This window comes from Ischnura elegans, chromosome 3, assembly GCF_921293095.1.
Source record: "Ischnura elegans chromosome 3, ioIscEleg1.1, whole genome shotgun sequence".
Lineage (NCBI taxonomy): Eukaryota > Metazoa > Arthropoda > Insecta > Odonata > Coenagrionidae > Ischnura > Ischnura elegans.
Window position 1 is genome coordinate 118,947,388 of NC_060248.1, and position 17,480 is coordinate 118,964,867.

Here is a 17,480-nt window from a genome sequence, read left to right on the forward strand (position 1 = left end):
AATAGATTTTTTAATAATTTGTAAAAGAGCATTTTGCTCATTTAAGGGGGTATAATTAATATTAATAAATGTAGCTGCTAACAATTTTTGTGCTGTGCATGCTTTTCTTTGTTAGGCATTGCCCTGAATCAGTAACTCATAACTGTATAATTATCTTTCAATTTTCAGGTGGGCACCAAGTATTGCACAGTTCACTTCAACACAACATTCCCTCTTTCATTCCTGGAGCCATTGCTGCGCATGTCACTCGCTCCAGACCCAACTGTACGCCTCCTTGTGCAACAGATTTTGCATACACTAGTTGATAGGCATCACAACTTAGATAAACTTCTTAAGCCAACGTAAGTAATGCTACCTATCACCTGTCTGAAGTGCATTAGGTATGTGCATATATCATGTCACAGGTATTATAAAATGAATTGCATACTTGTATTAAAGATTTGAGAGTCTGTGATAAAGACGATAGTTATGGAGACCAATTGACTTGAGTAAAAAAGTGGAATCATGGGACTAAAAAAAGTTACCTTTTTTTACACTTTGTAAAAATAATTACAGCTAAGCTTTGATATTATGGTTCTAAACTATGAGCTTTGCTAATTCAGCAGCTCTAAAGTAAAATTTTATATGCTTAATTTGTTTTTGTAAGTGCCTATTGATTTGTACTTGCTGGACTTGTCAGAATTAAGTACTAGAGAAAGAGCTTGAACGAAACTGCTTTTTGATGGGTTAAATTTCAATAGGTTTCTCTCAATTTTAATAAATATGTAATGTCAAGGCAATTTTAAAGAATGGCAAATCATTAAGGAGACCTGTGGTGAAACAGGCATTTTTATCTAATTTCCCAAGTCAAGACCACTAACCAATCAACACTAATATTATTATTGATAAAGCATTTAGCTGTCAAGTGTTAGTGAGATTTATTATAGGACTTGTATCTCTTGCTGCTCATGAAAGAGAGCCACTTTAGATGGGTATTATGTATAATACTATGATTGATTATAGCTAATTGCTCCATCTGTGTTTTTGTCTTTGCAGCATCAATGTGGCTGATCTTGACTTGACCCTTGAGAAGTGCTCTAGACCTGACATAATCTTTGCACGTAAACATGGCCCAGCAATGCACTCTAGTCTCCATGAAAGTCTTGAACAGCCTGGTAATACAGCGGAGAATGTTGAAGCAGTGTACACCACTGTTGCTCTACTTTGCACTGAACTGGCTTGTGAAGACACTGTTGCAGATTTCCTGCGACTCCTCATAAGTATACAGGTAAGGAGAATGGCTAACTGAATATTAAATTGCAACTCCCATTGCAACCTGAATGGAATAAATGGTTCCTATTGTGTAAATTGAATGGTAATCAATACTAGGAATACCATTTTCGAAGTAAATAGTTGTGTTTGATTTTTTTTAGACTGCATATTATTATGTCTTCTGAATCACAAGAGATATATTCTCGGCATCAACAAAATTTGCATAAATTATACAGTCGAAGATAGGTATGTTATGTAAGTCACTTGAAAATAAAATTGAAAGTTTCCCTTTATCGAGATATCTGTACTTCGTTACCCCACTCATTGTGGACCACATTCAGCGTAGACTCATCATTTGGTCATTCCAAGATGGTCTCTGCAGATAACAGTATGAGGGTCATTCAATAAGTCTTAAGTACAAGGTATAAAACAAATCATTTGGGGTCAATTTTTAAAAATTTTTCATTGCAAGTCTTCTTTCCGCCATATTAAAATTTTAAATCATTTTTCCAAGCATTTTAAGCCATCCAAAAAGTAGAATTTTGGGATCTCCTCAAAATAGGCATTTGTTTGGAGGATGACCTCTTCCATAGACTTAAACCTTTGTCTGCAAAGCCATTTATTCAGCTTTCGAAATTATAAATAGTCACCGGAGGCCAAATCAGTAGAATATGGTGAATTTTCTAATAATTGAAACTTTAATTCTGTAATTTTGGCTATTGACTCTGAACAGGTGTGCAGCTGTGTATTGTCTTGCTGAAGGAAAAAATTTTTCTGCTTTAAACGAGGGTGCTTTTCTTGATTTCTAACATCACTTTCCTCGATGCCTTATATAGGTTTATCAACTAACTAGCTAGGTCTCGGAACGAATCTTCTTCGTATAATGCGGACTTGCGTATAATTTAATCACTCATAATATACACTTGACTCAGAAGATTATAAGTGCGTGAGATGGAGATACAAAAATTTTGACCAAATGTGTTTTTTTTCTTTTCTATGATTCCTAAAAGAAACATTCAGATGAACTTCGTTATTACAAACCTCTGGTTTTTTGGTCCCGTGAACTTCATAATAACGAGAGACTACTGTATGTATGTAAAGTAAATAAGGGAAAAGTCAGGGAAATTGCCTGTTGGTAGTAGGTATGAACCCTTCTTAAGTTAATATAAAATTTTCATTCTTGCCATTGTATGCCACACAATGTAAGTATGAAAATTCAGCTGTTCATTAGTTAATCAGGTAAAATTTTGCTAGTAATGGAAACCAGTTTTCACTTCACAATGTATGTGGGAACGTTAATGTATTTAATTAATTATGCTAGTTTTTGGCCAAGAATTGTGGAATCAAAGGAGCACGTCCTCTCCATCACTAATAATCATCTTTACTTCTTTTCGGTGTATCTAGGATACTGCACTGACCAATGCATCACTGAGTACTGTGCACAAGTACTACTTGCATTCTATCGTCATGAGCCTCTTTGTTCTCGTGGCACATGCTGTTCCTATTCCACCCATCATGGAATATGCCCACAAAGTGAGTATCTTAATTTGTGCTTCTAAGAATTTTCTTTTTAAGTTGCTCTTGATTTATTAAAAAATATGGTTTCTTCTTAAGGTGCGTCTACACTGTGTAACATATTATATTAAACAAGTTACATATTACATGTTTTACGAATAAGTTACAAATCTGTGTAACATATTTCATGTTACATAGTGTTATAAAACAAAGTTTTGTGCTATACAACAAGGTTTTGGTTTCCAGAATATTCGGGAACTTGTTGTATAAATGATATTTTGCTTAATAACACAATGATGCATGTAAAATGTTATATGGATTTGTAACTTTTTTGTAAATGATGTAATATGTAACTTGTTTTATATACCTCATGCTACTCAGAGTATCAGCACCTTTAGATAAACATGGTTTCACATGTTGCAATCATGTGTACAGGGTTGGCATTTTTTTGGGTCATTCATTATGCATTATTCCCTAATTTTGATGATGATTCCCTAATTTTGTTCTGGATTATTTGCCAGGCTTCGTGTTTATTTACACTCAACAAAACTTATTACCTCTCCCCATAAATATGCCAATTTTCATGAACAGGGGTGCCGACTTACAAAAAATTTTGGGGGGGCCCGAATCGGGGACCTTACCCCGGTAATTTTTATGAGTAGTGAATTTTAAGTTTTTGTTGAAAAAGGTGTTAGAGGGTAGAATGTTAGGGAAACGAGGGAGGGGAAGGAAAAGAGTAGGATTTTTGGATAGATTGAAGGGGAGTAGGCCTTATAGTGAATTGAAGAAGGTAGCGCTGGAAGGAAAGGAAGGCTCCCAGATCACTTCTATAGTACTCCATGCAAACCTACCTTAATCGGTAGAATACTTTAATAATAATAAGTATTTTGGAAGAGTTATATGATCAACATTAGAACCCTGATCACTTGAATCTTGATATCTGGACACTCCGGGGAAAATCGACAAGCCTGACACATTTTTTCCTCACATCTGTAACGAATTTTTGGGGGGGCTCAGGCCCCCTCTGGCCCCATGGAGTCGGTGCCACTGTTCATGAATACTGCTTGAGGCAAAGTTACTAAAATTAGAGGTCAAAAATGGCACACGACATGTGGGACAGTCTGTATATGGGGGTATTTCTTTCTATTGATGATAGCCAAATTGAATTTTTATGGGTATCATTTTAATCTCATGTCTAATCTGCTACATATTATGAACTGGGGTAGTGTAGCAAAAATTATACCACAACCTTATAATTTGAATGATATTCACGAGAGACAGTTCAGATAATTGAGGGTAAAAAGGAAAAATTAAAAGAGCATTACCAAAAGATAATTTTCTTGTGATTCTGCCATTATCCTTGGAAATGTATATATGTATTGGAAATGAGTTGGTGGGAGAATAGGAAAATTACAGATGGAGAATGGACAGGTTGGGAAGGTAGGGTCAGTAGTATGGAGAAAGAGATCAAGTAGGTTATAGTAATAAATGTGGATGTTATTTTGGTAGCTCGTTGTTTGAGGAAGTTACAGGTTGAGCCAGATTGTTGGATTTTTTATTTTTTCAATATTCTATTTTATTGCCGAACCACTGAAAACGGGGACACTTGGCCTTTGGGGTTTTCACTAGACTTGGGGGTGGCATTCTTGAATTTTCTACCAACATCTCACATTGACATGCCCATGGGGAAAAGTCTTGGTGGGAAATGTTGCTGTTGAGTCAGGGAAGAGTGAGAGTCGTTATAGCATGAATGGCTCATTAGTCAATGAATTTCACATTTTTGTGGCGGAAGAAAGTAATTGGCATCGGAATGAGAGCAATGTCCTCCTGTCATTTGATGGAAGTGGAGACGGAAGTAAATTTTAGCATACAGAGATTTCCAAGTGTGAAGATTTCTATTTGTTGATTTTTTTCTTGGTAGGCTTTTCAGTGGAAAATTAATTAGAGTTTATCCTAGAAATATGTTTTGTTTGCAATGCTTTTGGAAAAAAATTTTCCTTAAAACAGATGTTTTTTTACTTTCCCTTCTGGTGTGGAGCATGTAAGCGGTGGTCCGTCAGCTGGACTAACCTCTAGGAATTAGGCAAGGTCGCTTGATTTGCAAGGATCTAGGATATATTAATGAAATTGATCAGTATTATTAGTTATCTGGTTTAACTTATTTTGGAAAATGCAGGATCGTCTATTTTATTTTGTTTTGTTTCTGCACTTAAGAAGATATTAGATTATTGATTGCGATAAGTGGTCCATTACAAATAATCAAAGTTGCTGAAAGTAAATATTCTTCTCCATTACTGCATAGTTTTTATTATAATTCATATGAACAACTTCTTTCAAAGTGTTAAAATTAAGCATTAAATTAATAAAAAAAAATAAAAACTTCAAGGTTTAAAGTATACCGGGACTAGCCGCTGTGATTACTTTTACGGGAGTCACCCGCAGGTGAGGCGTCACCTGCGGGTGACTCCTGTAAGAGTAGTAAGTAATGGGTCCACAGGGGAGAATGACGCCTCGGTAGCTTAACTGGCTAAAGCACTCGACCGGAAATCGGGGAATCCGGGTTCAAATCCCAGTCAAGGCGAATGATTTTTTTCTCTGTGGATCTTTCGAAAAACTTCAAGTTCAAATGTTACTAATAAGTGATTTTCAGATAGTTAATGCTGGAAGGATTTGTCTATTTTTGCAATGGTAATTATGATTTCTAAAATTTTTGAACATGTTAAATGATAGTATTGATCAAATAACTCAATAGTAATGGAAGATTATGCATCAAAATGCATTCATACTTGCCCCATCCTAGGGTATTTCAGTACCTTGGCATTTCCATGTATTCTGGTTGTATTTGATAGGTGGCAACATCTCGAGAAGAAAAGGCACCTCAGTTGCTTCCCCCTCTCTTGGATTCCTACAGTGTGGTCATGGTAGATGAGGTGGAGTCTTCATCTTCCTCCGACACAAAAAGTGGCCCCCTCACTATTTCACCCGACCTCCTTCTGGATCAGACACAGCTGGCTGAGCACCTTCTAGGTGCTGGGTTTGACCCTGCCCGGCTCCATCAGGCACCCTCATATTCTGGGCTTCCACGCCATTCATGGGTGGATTCAAGTGCTGCAATGGCAGCAGCTGCCGCCACTGGAATCCGATCCTCATCTTCCATGGGTGCTGACCTCAACTCGCTCTCGGCAGATGCAGACAGCACCGCTTCATCCCCTGGCATTCTCAGGGTGAGTGATGTAACTGTAGTCATTGTGGGCATTTCTCATCAAAACTTGCCTCATATTTTCTGGAAAACTTGCATACAAACACCCGACTGCATTAAAAACCATAGAAAATAATATTGACCAGAATAGAAACTTTTATTGAAGGTAGTATGGTGGTATTATTGTACAGTGAAACCTCGATTTTATGTTCCTGCCATTAATATTGATCCCTATTTATGTACAACTATGTATTTTCCTTTGGGCCCAAAAAGATTTGAATTCTTTTCATGCATTCAAATCCAGCTATTTGCACTTTCAAATCCTACCATTTACAGCTGTGGAAGCTGAAAATGATGGCAACTGGCTCACTTTATCCTATTAACTGACGACCCCAAAGAGATAAGTAATTTTTATGATCCTTGGGCGACCCTGTTGGTGTGAGTAAACATTGAATATCAACAAATTACATTCTAAAACCTTATGTATGAATGCTGATTTTATTTTACTTGCTTTTGCTCATTGCGGGGGCTTGACCCCTCCCCCTCCCCCTGAATAGGCTTGCATCCTTTTATGTTCACTCTGCCAGTTCTTGCAATTTTTGTTTGGGGTTTGTTCCCGACTGTTGCCATTGTTCCCAATTGTTGTTTGGGGATTGTTTTTTTTTAAGTAGCTAGATTTGAATTAAGTAATAGTTCCACTTTCACTGATAAAATGAGCATATTAGTACAGTAGGCCCAGTTTAGCGAGTATGGCATTTTACTAGAATCATGTTTTAGCAAGTGATAGTCTTTGTACTGCCAAACAGCCTATGTTTTACATTTAAAATAAATTGGATATAGCGAGGTCAAAAAGTTTCTTCCACTTCTACGCTCGGTATTACGACAGATATTTCTCAAGGGTGATGCACCGCTGCGCAAGCATTAACAGTAAAACCCCTAAATTACACTTTTCTAGGGACCCAAGAAAAAAAGTGTAAATTGCGGGAAAATGTAAATACAGTGGAACTTGTTTAGTACGTTTCTGAAGGGACCACAAAAAATGAACGTACTAACCAGGAAAACGTGCTAACGAGGAAAGTAAAAAATAGCAGTCGGGGTAATTGCAATCTGTGGAAAAGTCGTCATAATTACAATCACTATCGGTAGTTCTCGTAGGATCGCCTTCCTGAAGTCTTTTCACCTTTAAAATAAAGAAAATGGGCGCTACACTGAAAAACAATACCATGTGAATAAAAATCACAATGTTTCATAGATTTCCCGAAGACATGAAAACGGCGTCTTTCTCCTGTGATTTATCCTATATGTATTTATAGAAAGGGGACAAGTAAAGCTAAGTCATTTCTTTTTTGTCACAGTATACTCGGAGAATATAACAAGAACCCTAAGTATGTCAACGGGTTGTTTTTAAACATCATAAAAATTGGACTAAATTATATTAACCTTGAATTACGGCAACAGAGGTACACATTCGCTTCTGGAATTAAGCCATATCGATTGTTATATCAATCGATATATCGAATAATAACATGCAAGATTATTAGATTCCGACGTAATTACAAGAAGATTTTATATTATACAGTTGAAATTTACTTTAAAAATTTGTTTAATGTCGTCTGCTTTGGTGCCGAGATCAAGTATTTTTAAGTTAAGACTTCACGTGGAGATCCAGAGCATTGTCTGCTCCCGCAGCAGTAGTCAAATACGCACGTTCTCTGTAGCATTGACGTCGTGCAGTACTGCTTTGGATAAAGTGGGAATTGGATAAGACTCATTTCTTCATCATGATAACTCGTGCTGTAGCAACAATTGCCCCCTCATGAAATTTATGCGCAGTGGGCACTCCAGAGGCAACAGAAGGTGAGGAGCTCGAGGTGGGGAAAATTGGGGCTTCTCATTGGCTGCAGTTTTGCATAGTCAGACATTCAAGATAAATTCATCACGTCATAAGAATTGAGAAATGCATTTGGATAAATCACGGTTGAAGAAAGATATGTAGAATGAATGCAAGAATGTTAATGGCTAGTAATAATTAATTAAATCATGAATTCGGAGCTTTATGACCCTTAAGAAGATAGTGGAGAACGAATTGCGGGTTGCGTCACGGCTAGTAATTGAGCGTACTAACCAGGAAAGCGCAATTTTTTCAAACGTACTATCCAAATACTTTTGCCTGTATTTTGTTCTGATGGTATCGGGACCGAGAGAAATTGTCGTACTAAGGGGGAAAATGTACTAAGGAGGAACGTACTAACCAAGTTCCACTGTAGTGGGAAATAGAGAATTTTCACTTTTGCTCACATACTGGCTTTGGAAATGTTAATTTTGTAATTGTTCAAAGCATTATTCCATGACATACTTCCCCTCTGAAGCACAGTGCTTTTTCTGGCAGTAAAAATTTAAAAGTAATCCTGTTTCGTCTGCATTGAAAACATCTTTTGGGCCATAACTTCCGGAAGTCTATTATATTCAGATTCTTTCCACTGAGTTGCTGTCTCTATGTTAACATCTTTGCTTTCACCACTCACCGTGTTGTATACAAGACTTTACCTATTTTTTCATCTATCCAACCAACCATTAAAGATGCCGTAGAATCTTCTATACCCAATCTTGTGGGGAAATACTTTTTCTCAAGGGCCTTTGGGCCTGTTTATACGATACATTAACACATACGAGTTAATGTCTGCTTGCATGAATGATTTTTGTGGACCGGATCGGGACATGTACGAATGCATGCAGGGGCAGATCCAGGACTTTTTCTAGGAAGGGCATAGAGGGCCTTGTCAGGCAAACAATCTTGTCTTAATTGAGATTAAAAATAAGATTCAACAATGACTGTACGAAATTCTCTTTATTTTTATACCTAAGTTATTAATATTGATTTAAATGATAGAGCCTCAGTAAAACACAAAACAAAGCGAACATAATGATGACTGTCACGGGGGGATTCGGGATTTCTTTCTGATGGGGCACAAGCAAGGCCGTATCCAGGATTTTGTTCTTTGGGGGGGGGGAGGCACAAGGATACCACGTAAAACAAAACGAACGCAATGATAACAGGACCGTATTAAAATTCTTTCATATTTTTAAGGGTCTGGGGGGGCACGTGCCCCCATGCCCCCCCCCCTAGATCCTCCTATTTTGTGCATTTTTTTAAGCATCTGGGGGGGGCACGTCCCCTTCCCCTAAATCCGACTATGAATGCATGAACCAAATTTGAACAGGTTCTATTTTCTGATCATGTATTCGCAGAATTTGGGTGAATACACGGTGCATTTTCGTGTTCATAAATTTAGACATTAACTTGTATAGGTTAATGTTCTATGTAAACAGGCCTTTAGATGACACCATTCACAGGGATATTTGATGATCTTGCACCTAAAAACCACTCTTTCAGAAATCGTTGTAATTCTTCTTACCTGGAATTCTTCACATATTTTCTCTTTTTTTGATAAATCTCCGCTCTGGTTTGCATGTTTTACAATGGCATCGTGATTTTTCAGCACAGTATTGAATGTTGAGACTGGCAGTCCAGTCAGATTGCCAGTCTCAACAGTCAAGTTGCTTCGCTAGATTGCATTGATGCGGGTTCCGGTTTGCAGATCAACGAGGTAGCTATAAAATTTTCATTTTGTCCTCAATTAAAAATGTCCGTTTTTCTTCTCGAATTTCCATTTTCAAGCAGGATAAATTCTATTTCCGGTACTAATTGAGGGTAACTTGGCAACATGCGATCTGAACTACTCCTCGCCGATTAACCAGTACAAACTGCCGTGCGACTTCATAATTTTTTAAAGTTACAATAGTTTGCGATGCACTGCAATTTGAATGGGATAAGTCAAGTTTAAATAAGTTTTTTTTAAGTGTTTAATTAACCCATACTTGATACCCAACTGTTGAATGAAGTCAGCGCAAATGATCCCAGTTGTCGGTCAAGTTCTATAGTTCCGGCAGTTATCACGTTTCATCATCTCTGGTTTCCTTTCAAAATTGCATCATATCAAATTATAGACTACATGATTATTGTCAAAATTCCATCAGGCGTTCTTACATTATAATTATTATATAGCTGGATTGTTCAAAACACCTACTTTCATACCGAGAATCTTTTTGCCTCAGAAATCAAACGAGATGACGTAGTTCAACTTTTGTACGCTAGTGACGTTTTGTGTCCTGCCACATTCAAAGTCTTCCCGAAAATAGTTCTCATTACGTCTCTCTCTCTCTCTTGTATTTTTAAATACAAATGTGCGAAAGCCAAAAGACAGTTTTTAAGGGCTGATATGCACAATTAATTGTTTTAGTAGGCAAATTATTTTTTTTAGTCAGCACGTCGTGATGCACTTGGCGGGAAAACGAAAAAAACACGACGTAAATACAGGGTTCTATTTGCGTTGGAGAGATAGGAACTTTGATGGGACCCAGAAAAAAACTTGCAATTTACGGGAAAACGTAAATTCCGATAACGCTAATACGGGGTTTTACTGTATTATGGTTTGTATTATCTGTTTATTAAACTAAAAATACAAGATGTGTGTCAGATCGACTTCAGTCAGTTCTACTCTCTTCATTGATTTTGTGGAAGAAAAATGTTTTCCTATTTTTTCATTGGGTGGCAGTGCTGATTTTTTTCCAATTCCATAGTGCAGTGTGTGAGCATAATTGTTGCATTTTTTTGTCCTCCCTACAGAAGCATCCTGGAGAAGAGATGACCTTTGAGGCCATCAAGAAGGTTCTCTCTGACTCTTGGGAAAAGGAAAGAGAGGGAGAGGAAGAGGAGCGGTGTCGGCAGCTTTGCCACACTTTCCGAAATGCTGACTTTGATGAGCTGGTATCTAGAACACAGACCAAAGTGAGTAATTTCATTCTCTCATCCATTTTGTTGTCATTCCTTTTTTAACTACCTTACTGGGAAATGGATTTTGTATAACATGAAGCTCTTAGGTTTAAAATTTTTATTGTCATATGGACACTATATTGAGACTGATGAGATATCTCTTGATCCCCCAGTCAAGTGTTTAATTTGAGATTCATCAAATTTATAGTACAGTTGGATGTTTGTTGATGTTTGATAATACAGTAGAACTTCTTTTGTACGTTTTTGAAGGGACCACAATAAATGAACGTGCTGTTGAATGAAAACTTTTGGGCTATGTCGCCACGTCAATTTTTGGGTGGCCCCAACGTTTCCCGGCCGATACTGGTTGCTTTCTCAAGAAACCCTTGTCCGTTCTTGGGTATCAAGTTCTAATTAAAATAGCAATGTTTGAAACATAAAACTAGGTACAGAATGTTACGATATGTAATTTGTTTGAAGTGAGTTGAAACTGTACAAGTCCTTCTTCATTAGAGTTCAAATTTCATATCAGTCGCTCCCAAACACCCTCCACTCCTATTTCTTACCAGTCATCCTAGATTGATTGCATTTGCAGATGGTGGCTGTTCAATGTGTTTTACCTGCAGTAGGTTTTCCTGCTACCAGCAATGGGGAATTCCTCTCAAAATCGATGATTATGCGAGAAAAAAATATCTGTGTTACAGAGCCTTCAAAATTGTGTCTTTCAGCAAAATGATGCCCTTCATAACAAACTGAACGAGATATTTGGTCGCCTGTCCTCGGCAGTTGGCCACCCGGACAACTACATGGGTCGCTCTCCTGCACCACAACTGATAACAGCCTCATCATCTCCATTCCTGGGTCGACTGCACCAAAGGAGGAGCTCAGGTGGGCAAATGGCATTGCATAACAATTCAAACAGCCCGCCACCAGCGTATGAGATCCTCTTTCCAGAACTTTTTGTTTACTGAAGTTATTAGCGACCACTATAACGATACATCCCTGGAATTCAGTTTACAGAATCATTTGAGTTTTTCAAGTATATTTATGCTGCTACAGAGTGGTAAAATCTGAACTGTCCTGGTCAATGTTTTTTATGTTAACTTTCGTTTTTCAAGGCATGGGATGATTTTTTTCCTGTTTTTGGTAATAATATTTAGGAGTAATGGAAGAGAACAATTAGGTGTATATTGGGAGCTTGAATAATGTATTTATCATGGTTATTTGAAATGTTTCTATTAAACCAACCAACAATGGGTTTACAAAAGGTTGTAAATTAATTCAGAATGAATTATTTATGAACAATTTGATCAAATTTTGATCATATTGGTTGTAGAAATTGTATATATATTCTTTATTATGGTTGTTGTGAATAAAGTACAGTGTGTCTGTAAAATTATATTTTTAAATCATTTACAAGTTAAAATTGAAATGTTGGACAGTATGCTGTTGGTTATGGAATTTTTATTGTAATTAAAAAGTAAGTTGGCATGGAATGTGCATTTGTTGCATCACAAGTTTGTTACAGCTTATGAAGGTCAATTTCAAAATAAGAATTGATTATCGTCAAGACTAATCTTCTATGTGATTACCGTTATTGTCTGATTATTGAAGGTACATGATGATCCAATGTTTTCACGCCAAAGAATTCTTCAGTATTTATTTCATTGGGATTTGTTGATGCGATGATGATTGACATGTATAATCATGGTGAAATATTTCAGCTATTGTCAGCTTGTCTGGAGCTTTGGACTTTGGAAATGTTTTTCTTGTGATAGAGAATTATATTCTCCATAATCTTGGTCTCTGTAACATAAACATTATTACCTGAAGCCACATATGCATTACGTCATTAGATCTGACTATTCTGCAGACACCATTTTCTTGGTCTTGTGCATGTCTATGGTGGGAATGAAATAACTTTCTACCCTATTGATTTTTAGTGTATATTACTAAGCAAATAACAAAGATACTTATAATGTATCTGCATAGTTTTCGAAAGCCAGTGGAAGAATCCACTGAGTAATTTTGGTGCATTGGATTCCATATGTGATATTTAGGACAGTGTGGGGTTTAGGGATGCTGTAATTTTACAGAGATGAATTATAAGTTTGTTGGCATTATGCTGAACTCAGGTTTTCTTTCATTCAGCTTCCATGTTACTTATATCAGTTTAAAAAAGTGCAGTTTTCACTATCAATTCATGACCTAAAATATAAATTGAAAAAATCCTCTTTCATGATAATTTATTCATTCATCTAGCTGTTTACTCTTCTCGCAGAAATGGAAATGTCTGTGTGGGTGGTGCAAGGTACCAATTTTTGCTCTTGTGTCATAGTGAAGTGCAACAGGTTTGTAATGCAGTGGAACATTTGAACTGCTTAGGTTTATATTTGTTTATCAGTTAAGAATATTTAATTTTTCCTGCAAGCAATAATAGAAGTTATGTATTTACATGGCTGCATGAATTGAATGATCTAGGCTAGGCTGGATCCATAAAAAATATTTGGTAGGGTTCCTTTATTTAAGGAGATACTTTCGGTTTCTTTTTTTTAACAAATGAGATTATCTCCTTCAAATTTTGAGTGGTCATTGATCCCCTTGAATGTCCCTTGACTATGGCATTTGGCATTAGCGTAGTAAGGAAATTCATCCCCAACACTTATTTCAAGAGATGGAACATATGGCATGGTTATAGAAATCAGTAATCTATCCAAGGCTATTGAACTTAATATTTTATTTTAATAAGATCATTTAGAAAGCCTATTTTTATTAACTGATACGTATGTGCGCCCTCAAAACATATGGAAATTGCTATGTGATGTACAACTTTTATCAAGATATGTGATCTCATGAGTATCATTATGGCGTTGTCACCAGTCAAGTTTGAAGTTTATCATTGCTATACTGCTCATTTTGAATTTATAACAGTGACAATAAAGAATACCATGTATTGTGAAAGGGTTGAATGCAACTGTGCAATAAATGTATAGTTAACGTGAACTATTATTTATCTTCCTCCAAAATGATTTTAGCCATGAAATAAGAAGTCACTGAAAAATTCTTGTTTTAAATATAGGTTTGTAAGTGCTGAGCACTAATTTTTATTTGTCAATTTTGTAATCAGGTCTGTAGCAAATGGAATACATGAACTCCTAATCGAAGCTTATCACTTTGCCATTTTTTTCCTCATAGTATTTTAATGTATCTCAAATGAGGCATTCAATCAAATAAGATACTCGTTTTGTAAATTTTTGCCTCAAAGTTTTATTCTGGATTTTAATGTATCCAATGCTCTACCTACCCAGGTACCATGCCTTGGGTAAGATATAGTTAAATTTACAAATGTGCATTATTATCCGGGGAAAGCTTAGCAATGTTTTATCGAGTGAATTGTTATTGTCATTATCCTCCGAAAATTTTTTTTTTTTAATAACAACTTTATTTATTTGCAATATACAGCAAAAAGAAAATATGATACAAGTCTTGCATGAAAATCATTACATGATCCTAACTTTTGTTTTTTACAATTAAATCATAAATACACAAGTGGAGAAATAATCCGAACAATAATACAATCTTGTATACATATTCATATAGCAAGTGAATAATTACATTTTAAGTCCTCCTTTTAAGTCCTTACATATTTACAAAATTTGTAAGTAGAAAATAATGATTTTACATTAGTTTTTTGTATTATTTTTCAAGTAACATTTTCTTACAATTTCGTTTTAATTGGGAATAGGTTGTTATATTTTGTATTTTGTGGTTTACATTATTGATCAGTGTTGGTACTTTTACTTTTAACATTCTCATTCCATAGTTGGTGTAGGATTTAGGAATTTCATACAGCTCTTTACCTCTCAGAATCATTTCAAATTTGTTTACTTTCTTAATTTTATATTTATTACTAAAGTAATTTGCTGTAATTAGTTGTAAATAAAGTTGATTTAAGGGTAGAACACCTATGTCCTTATACACCATTTTAATATCAGGTACCTCTGTATAGTTTTCTAAATTATGTTTACATTTGTAGATTGTTTTGACTATTCTATTTTGGGAATTAATAAGAGGGATTAAATGAACATTTGCAGTATTACCCCAGACTGTCAGACCATATCTTATTAGTGATTCTACCAGAGCATAATAAATATTTAATAGAATATTAGAATTAACATATGGTTTGATATGGTTTGATATCCCATATATTAAAATAAAAATGTGGGTTTGTCTTTAGCATCAACCCTGGTGAATTTACAAACACATCATATCAGTCAAGTATCATCTCTTAAAAAGTGGAAGATGCATAAGGTAAAAATTACTATTCATGTGTGAAATATTTACCCTGCATTGTATATATGAGGCTTAAATTTCTATTTAGGTGGCAGCTAAAATTTCTGTGATTGTGGGCAGTTCCTCTGACAGGATTTACCAATGTGAAAGGAGTAACCACTTTGAGGTAATGCAAATTAGTGATGGTTTTCCCTGCGGATAGGGGAATAGAGAATACTTCCGCAGTATCCCTGCTTGTCGTAAAAGGCGACTAAAAGGGTGAGGAGGGCATCACATATTACAAACATTTTTCCGTCCCTCATACTTCTGTGTTGTCATGTGTCTGTGTATGCTGAGGATGGAATAGAATAGAATATACATTTCATCCAGGAGACACAGTACACAGAGTTTAGACTGACAAGTGCATAGGACCTCTCATAAGTTTACTTGTAGCATTTAAAAGCTCCCAGAATATTTGAGAGAGTGTAGGATAAATCATTAACCTAGGTTAGAAACAAAATAGGCCCCAAAATGGAACCCTGTGGGACACCCTGAGTAACCTGTTTTTTATGTGAGGTGTAACAACCACCATTTACTTTGATAACTACTTGCTGGGATCTATTGCTCAGATAGGATTCAATCCAATTATTAGTAATACCACGAGTGCCAAGACCATAAAGTTTTCTTAAGAGTAGTGGGTGATTCACACTGTCAAAAGCCTTGCTGAGGTCAAAGAACATAGCAACAATTTATAACTTACTGTCCAATGCGAACAGAATATGATTAATAACATCACAGACAGCAGAGATTGTGGATTTTCCTCGGCGGAAACCATGCTGATCAGAAGACAAAAGCCTATTGCTATTAATGATATGAGTCTATCAAAATATACCTTCTCAAATATTTTAGAAAATACAGATTGGAGTGAAATTGGTCGATAAGAATTTAGATCAAAGGTATTACCTTTTGACTTATAGAGAGGAATTACATTTGATGTTTTTAAACGTTCAGGAAATGAACCTAGTCTAAATGACTCATTAATTAGGAATAGAAGTATATCTTTAATTACATTGAAACAGTACGTAACCAAGAAATTAGGAATATCATCAATTCCTGAACTCATCTTAGAGCCTAGTTGATTTACAATGGACATAAGTTCTTTTTCTGTACATGGGGAGAGAAAAAGGGAATCACGCGAAGAAGCAAAGGGGTAAGTAGTACTGGTGGAAGTATTTTTACTGCTTAGATCATTGGCAAAGTGATCACTGAATTTAGATGCTAACGTGGCCATGTCTGTAATTACTTTACCAGACCCTTCCACAGATGTAAAAGATGAGTTGAAATAGGTATTACTTTTGTAGCTATTAATAATCCTCCAAATTTCACGTGACTTATTGTTGCTATTAAGAACTATAGTCATTGTAGGTGCGTTTAGCTGAATTGATAGTCTGACGATAATAAGCCTTCAAAGCATTGTATCTAAGCTTCAGTTCAGGGTTTTGGTTGTACTTGCAAGATACAGCTAAGTCTGTAAGTCTAATTGAAAGTTCACGAATTTCATTAGTAATCCAAGTATTGCCAATCTTCTTAGGAGACAGTTTCTTAGACATTGCAGGAAAAGAAATATCAAAATAATACACAAATTTATCATGAAAAATATTGAATTTTTCATTAAAATCAGATGCACAAAGAACATCCGTCCACAACTCAACACTGAGAGAACTGAGAAAATTAGCTTTATTGGATTCAGTAAAATAACGCCTGGTGCAAACTTTAACAGAGGTATTTTTAATTATAGGAAATTTTGACCGGACTGGATAGTGATCAGATATATCAGAGGAGATAACTGAAGTGGTAATTAAGTTTGGATCCACATTAGAAATAATATCATCTAAAAGGGTATTGGTGTGATTAGTACACCGTGTTGGTGAGGATACATTATTAGAAAGATTAAAAGATCTCAAAAGGTTAACAAAGTCCTCTCCATTGCGGGAATTAGATAGCATATCACAATTGAAGTCACCTGTAAGAATAATCTGTGAAGATTCACAAGAGCCAACAAGTATGTCTACATACTACCCAATTTGTTTAGGAACAGCTGAAAATTACCTATGGGAGAACGATAAACAGTAACAAGAAAGAGAGACACATCACCAATAATAACCTTAGCAACTGCTGACTCAAATTCACACTCTGTGTTGACATGGTCAAGAGACACATGAGAGCTGTGATCAGCCAGTATGTAAGCAACTTCATCTCGAGCCAAAATTAATACACCACCATTCTTACTTCGAATGTTCACAAAGACAAGCAATGTCTGGGTTATGACTATTTAAAAACCCTTCTAGTTCCAGAAATTTGTTACGTAAACATTGAATGTTTAGGTGCAACACTACCAAATCAGGAAGA

At 35.9% G+C, this 17,480-nt stretch overlaps 1 protein-coding gene across 3 annotated transcripts in view; it reads left to right on the top strand.

The window, feature by feature from the left end:
- The window catches only part of LOC124156441 (protein EFR3 homolog cmp44E), a 56,519-nt gene extending 42,551 nt beyond the window's left edge, over positions 1–13,968 (top strand). For all 3 annotated transcript variants that reach the window (XM_046530997.1, XM_046530998.1, XM_046530996.1), the window contains 6 exons: positions 169–341; positions 1,036–1,267; positions 2,656–2,784; positions 5,616–5,990; positions 10,653–10,814; positions 11,528–13,968. In XM_046530997.1, coding sequence (XP_046386953.1) covers positions 169–341; positions 1,036–1,267; positions 2,656–2,784; positions 5,616–5,990; positions 10,653–10,814; positions 11,528–11,770 — 1,314 coding nt within the window. In that variant the 3' untranslated portion in view covers positions 11,771–13,968. The remainder of the gene's footprint in view (positions 1–168; positions 342–1,035; positions 1,268–2,655; positions 2,785–5,615; positions 5,991–10,652; positions 10,815–11,527) is intronic.
- Positions 13,969–17,480: the final 3,512 nt, after the last annotated feature.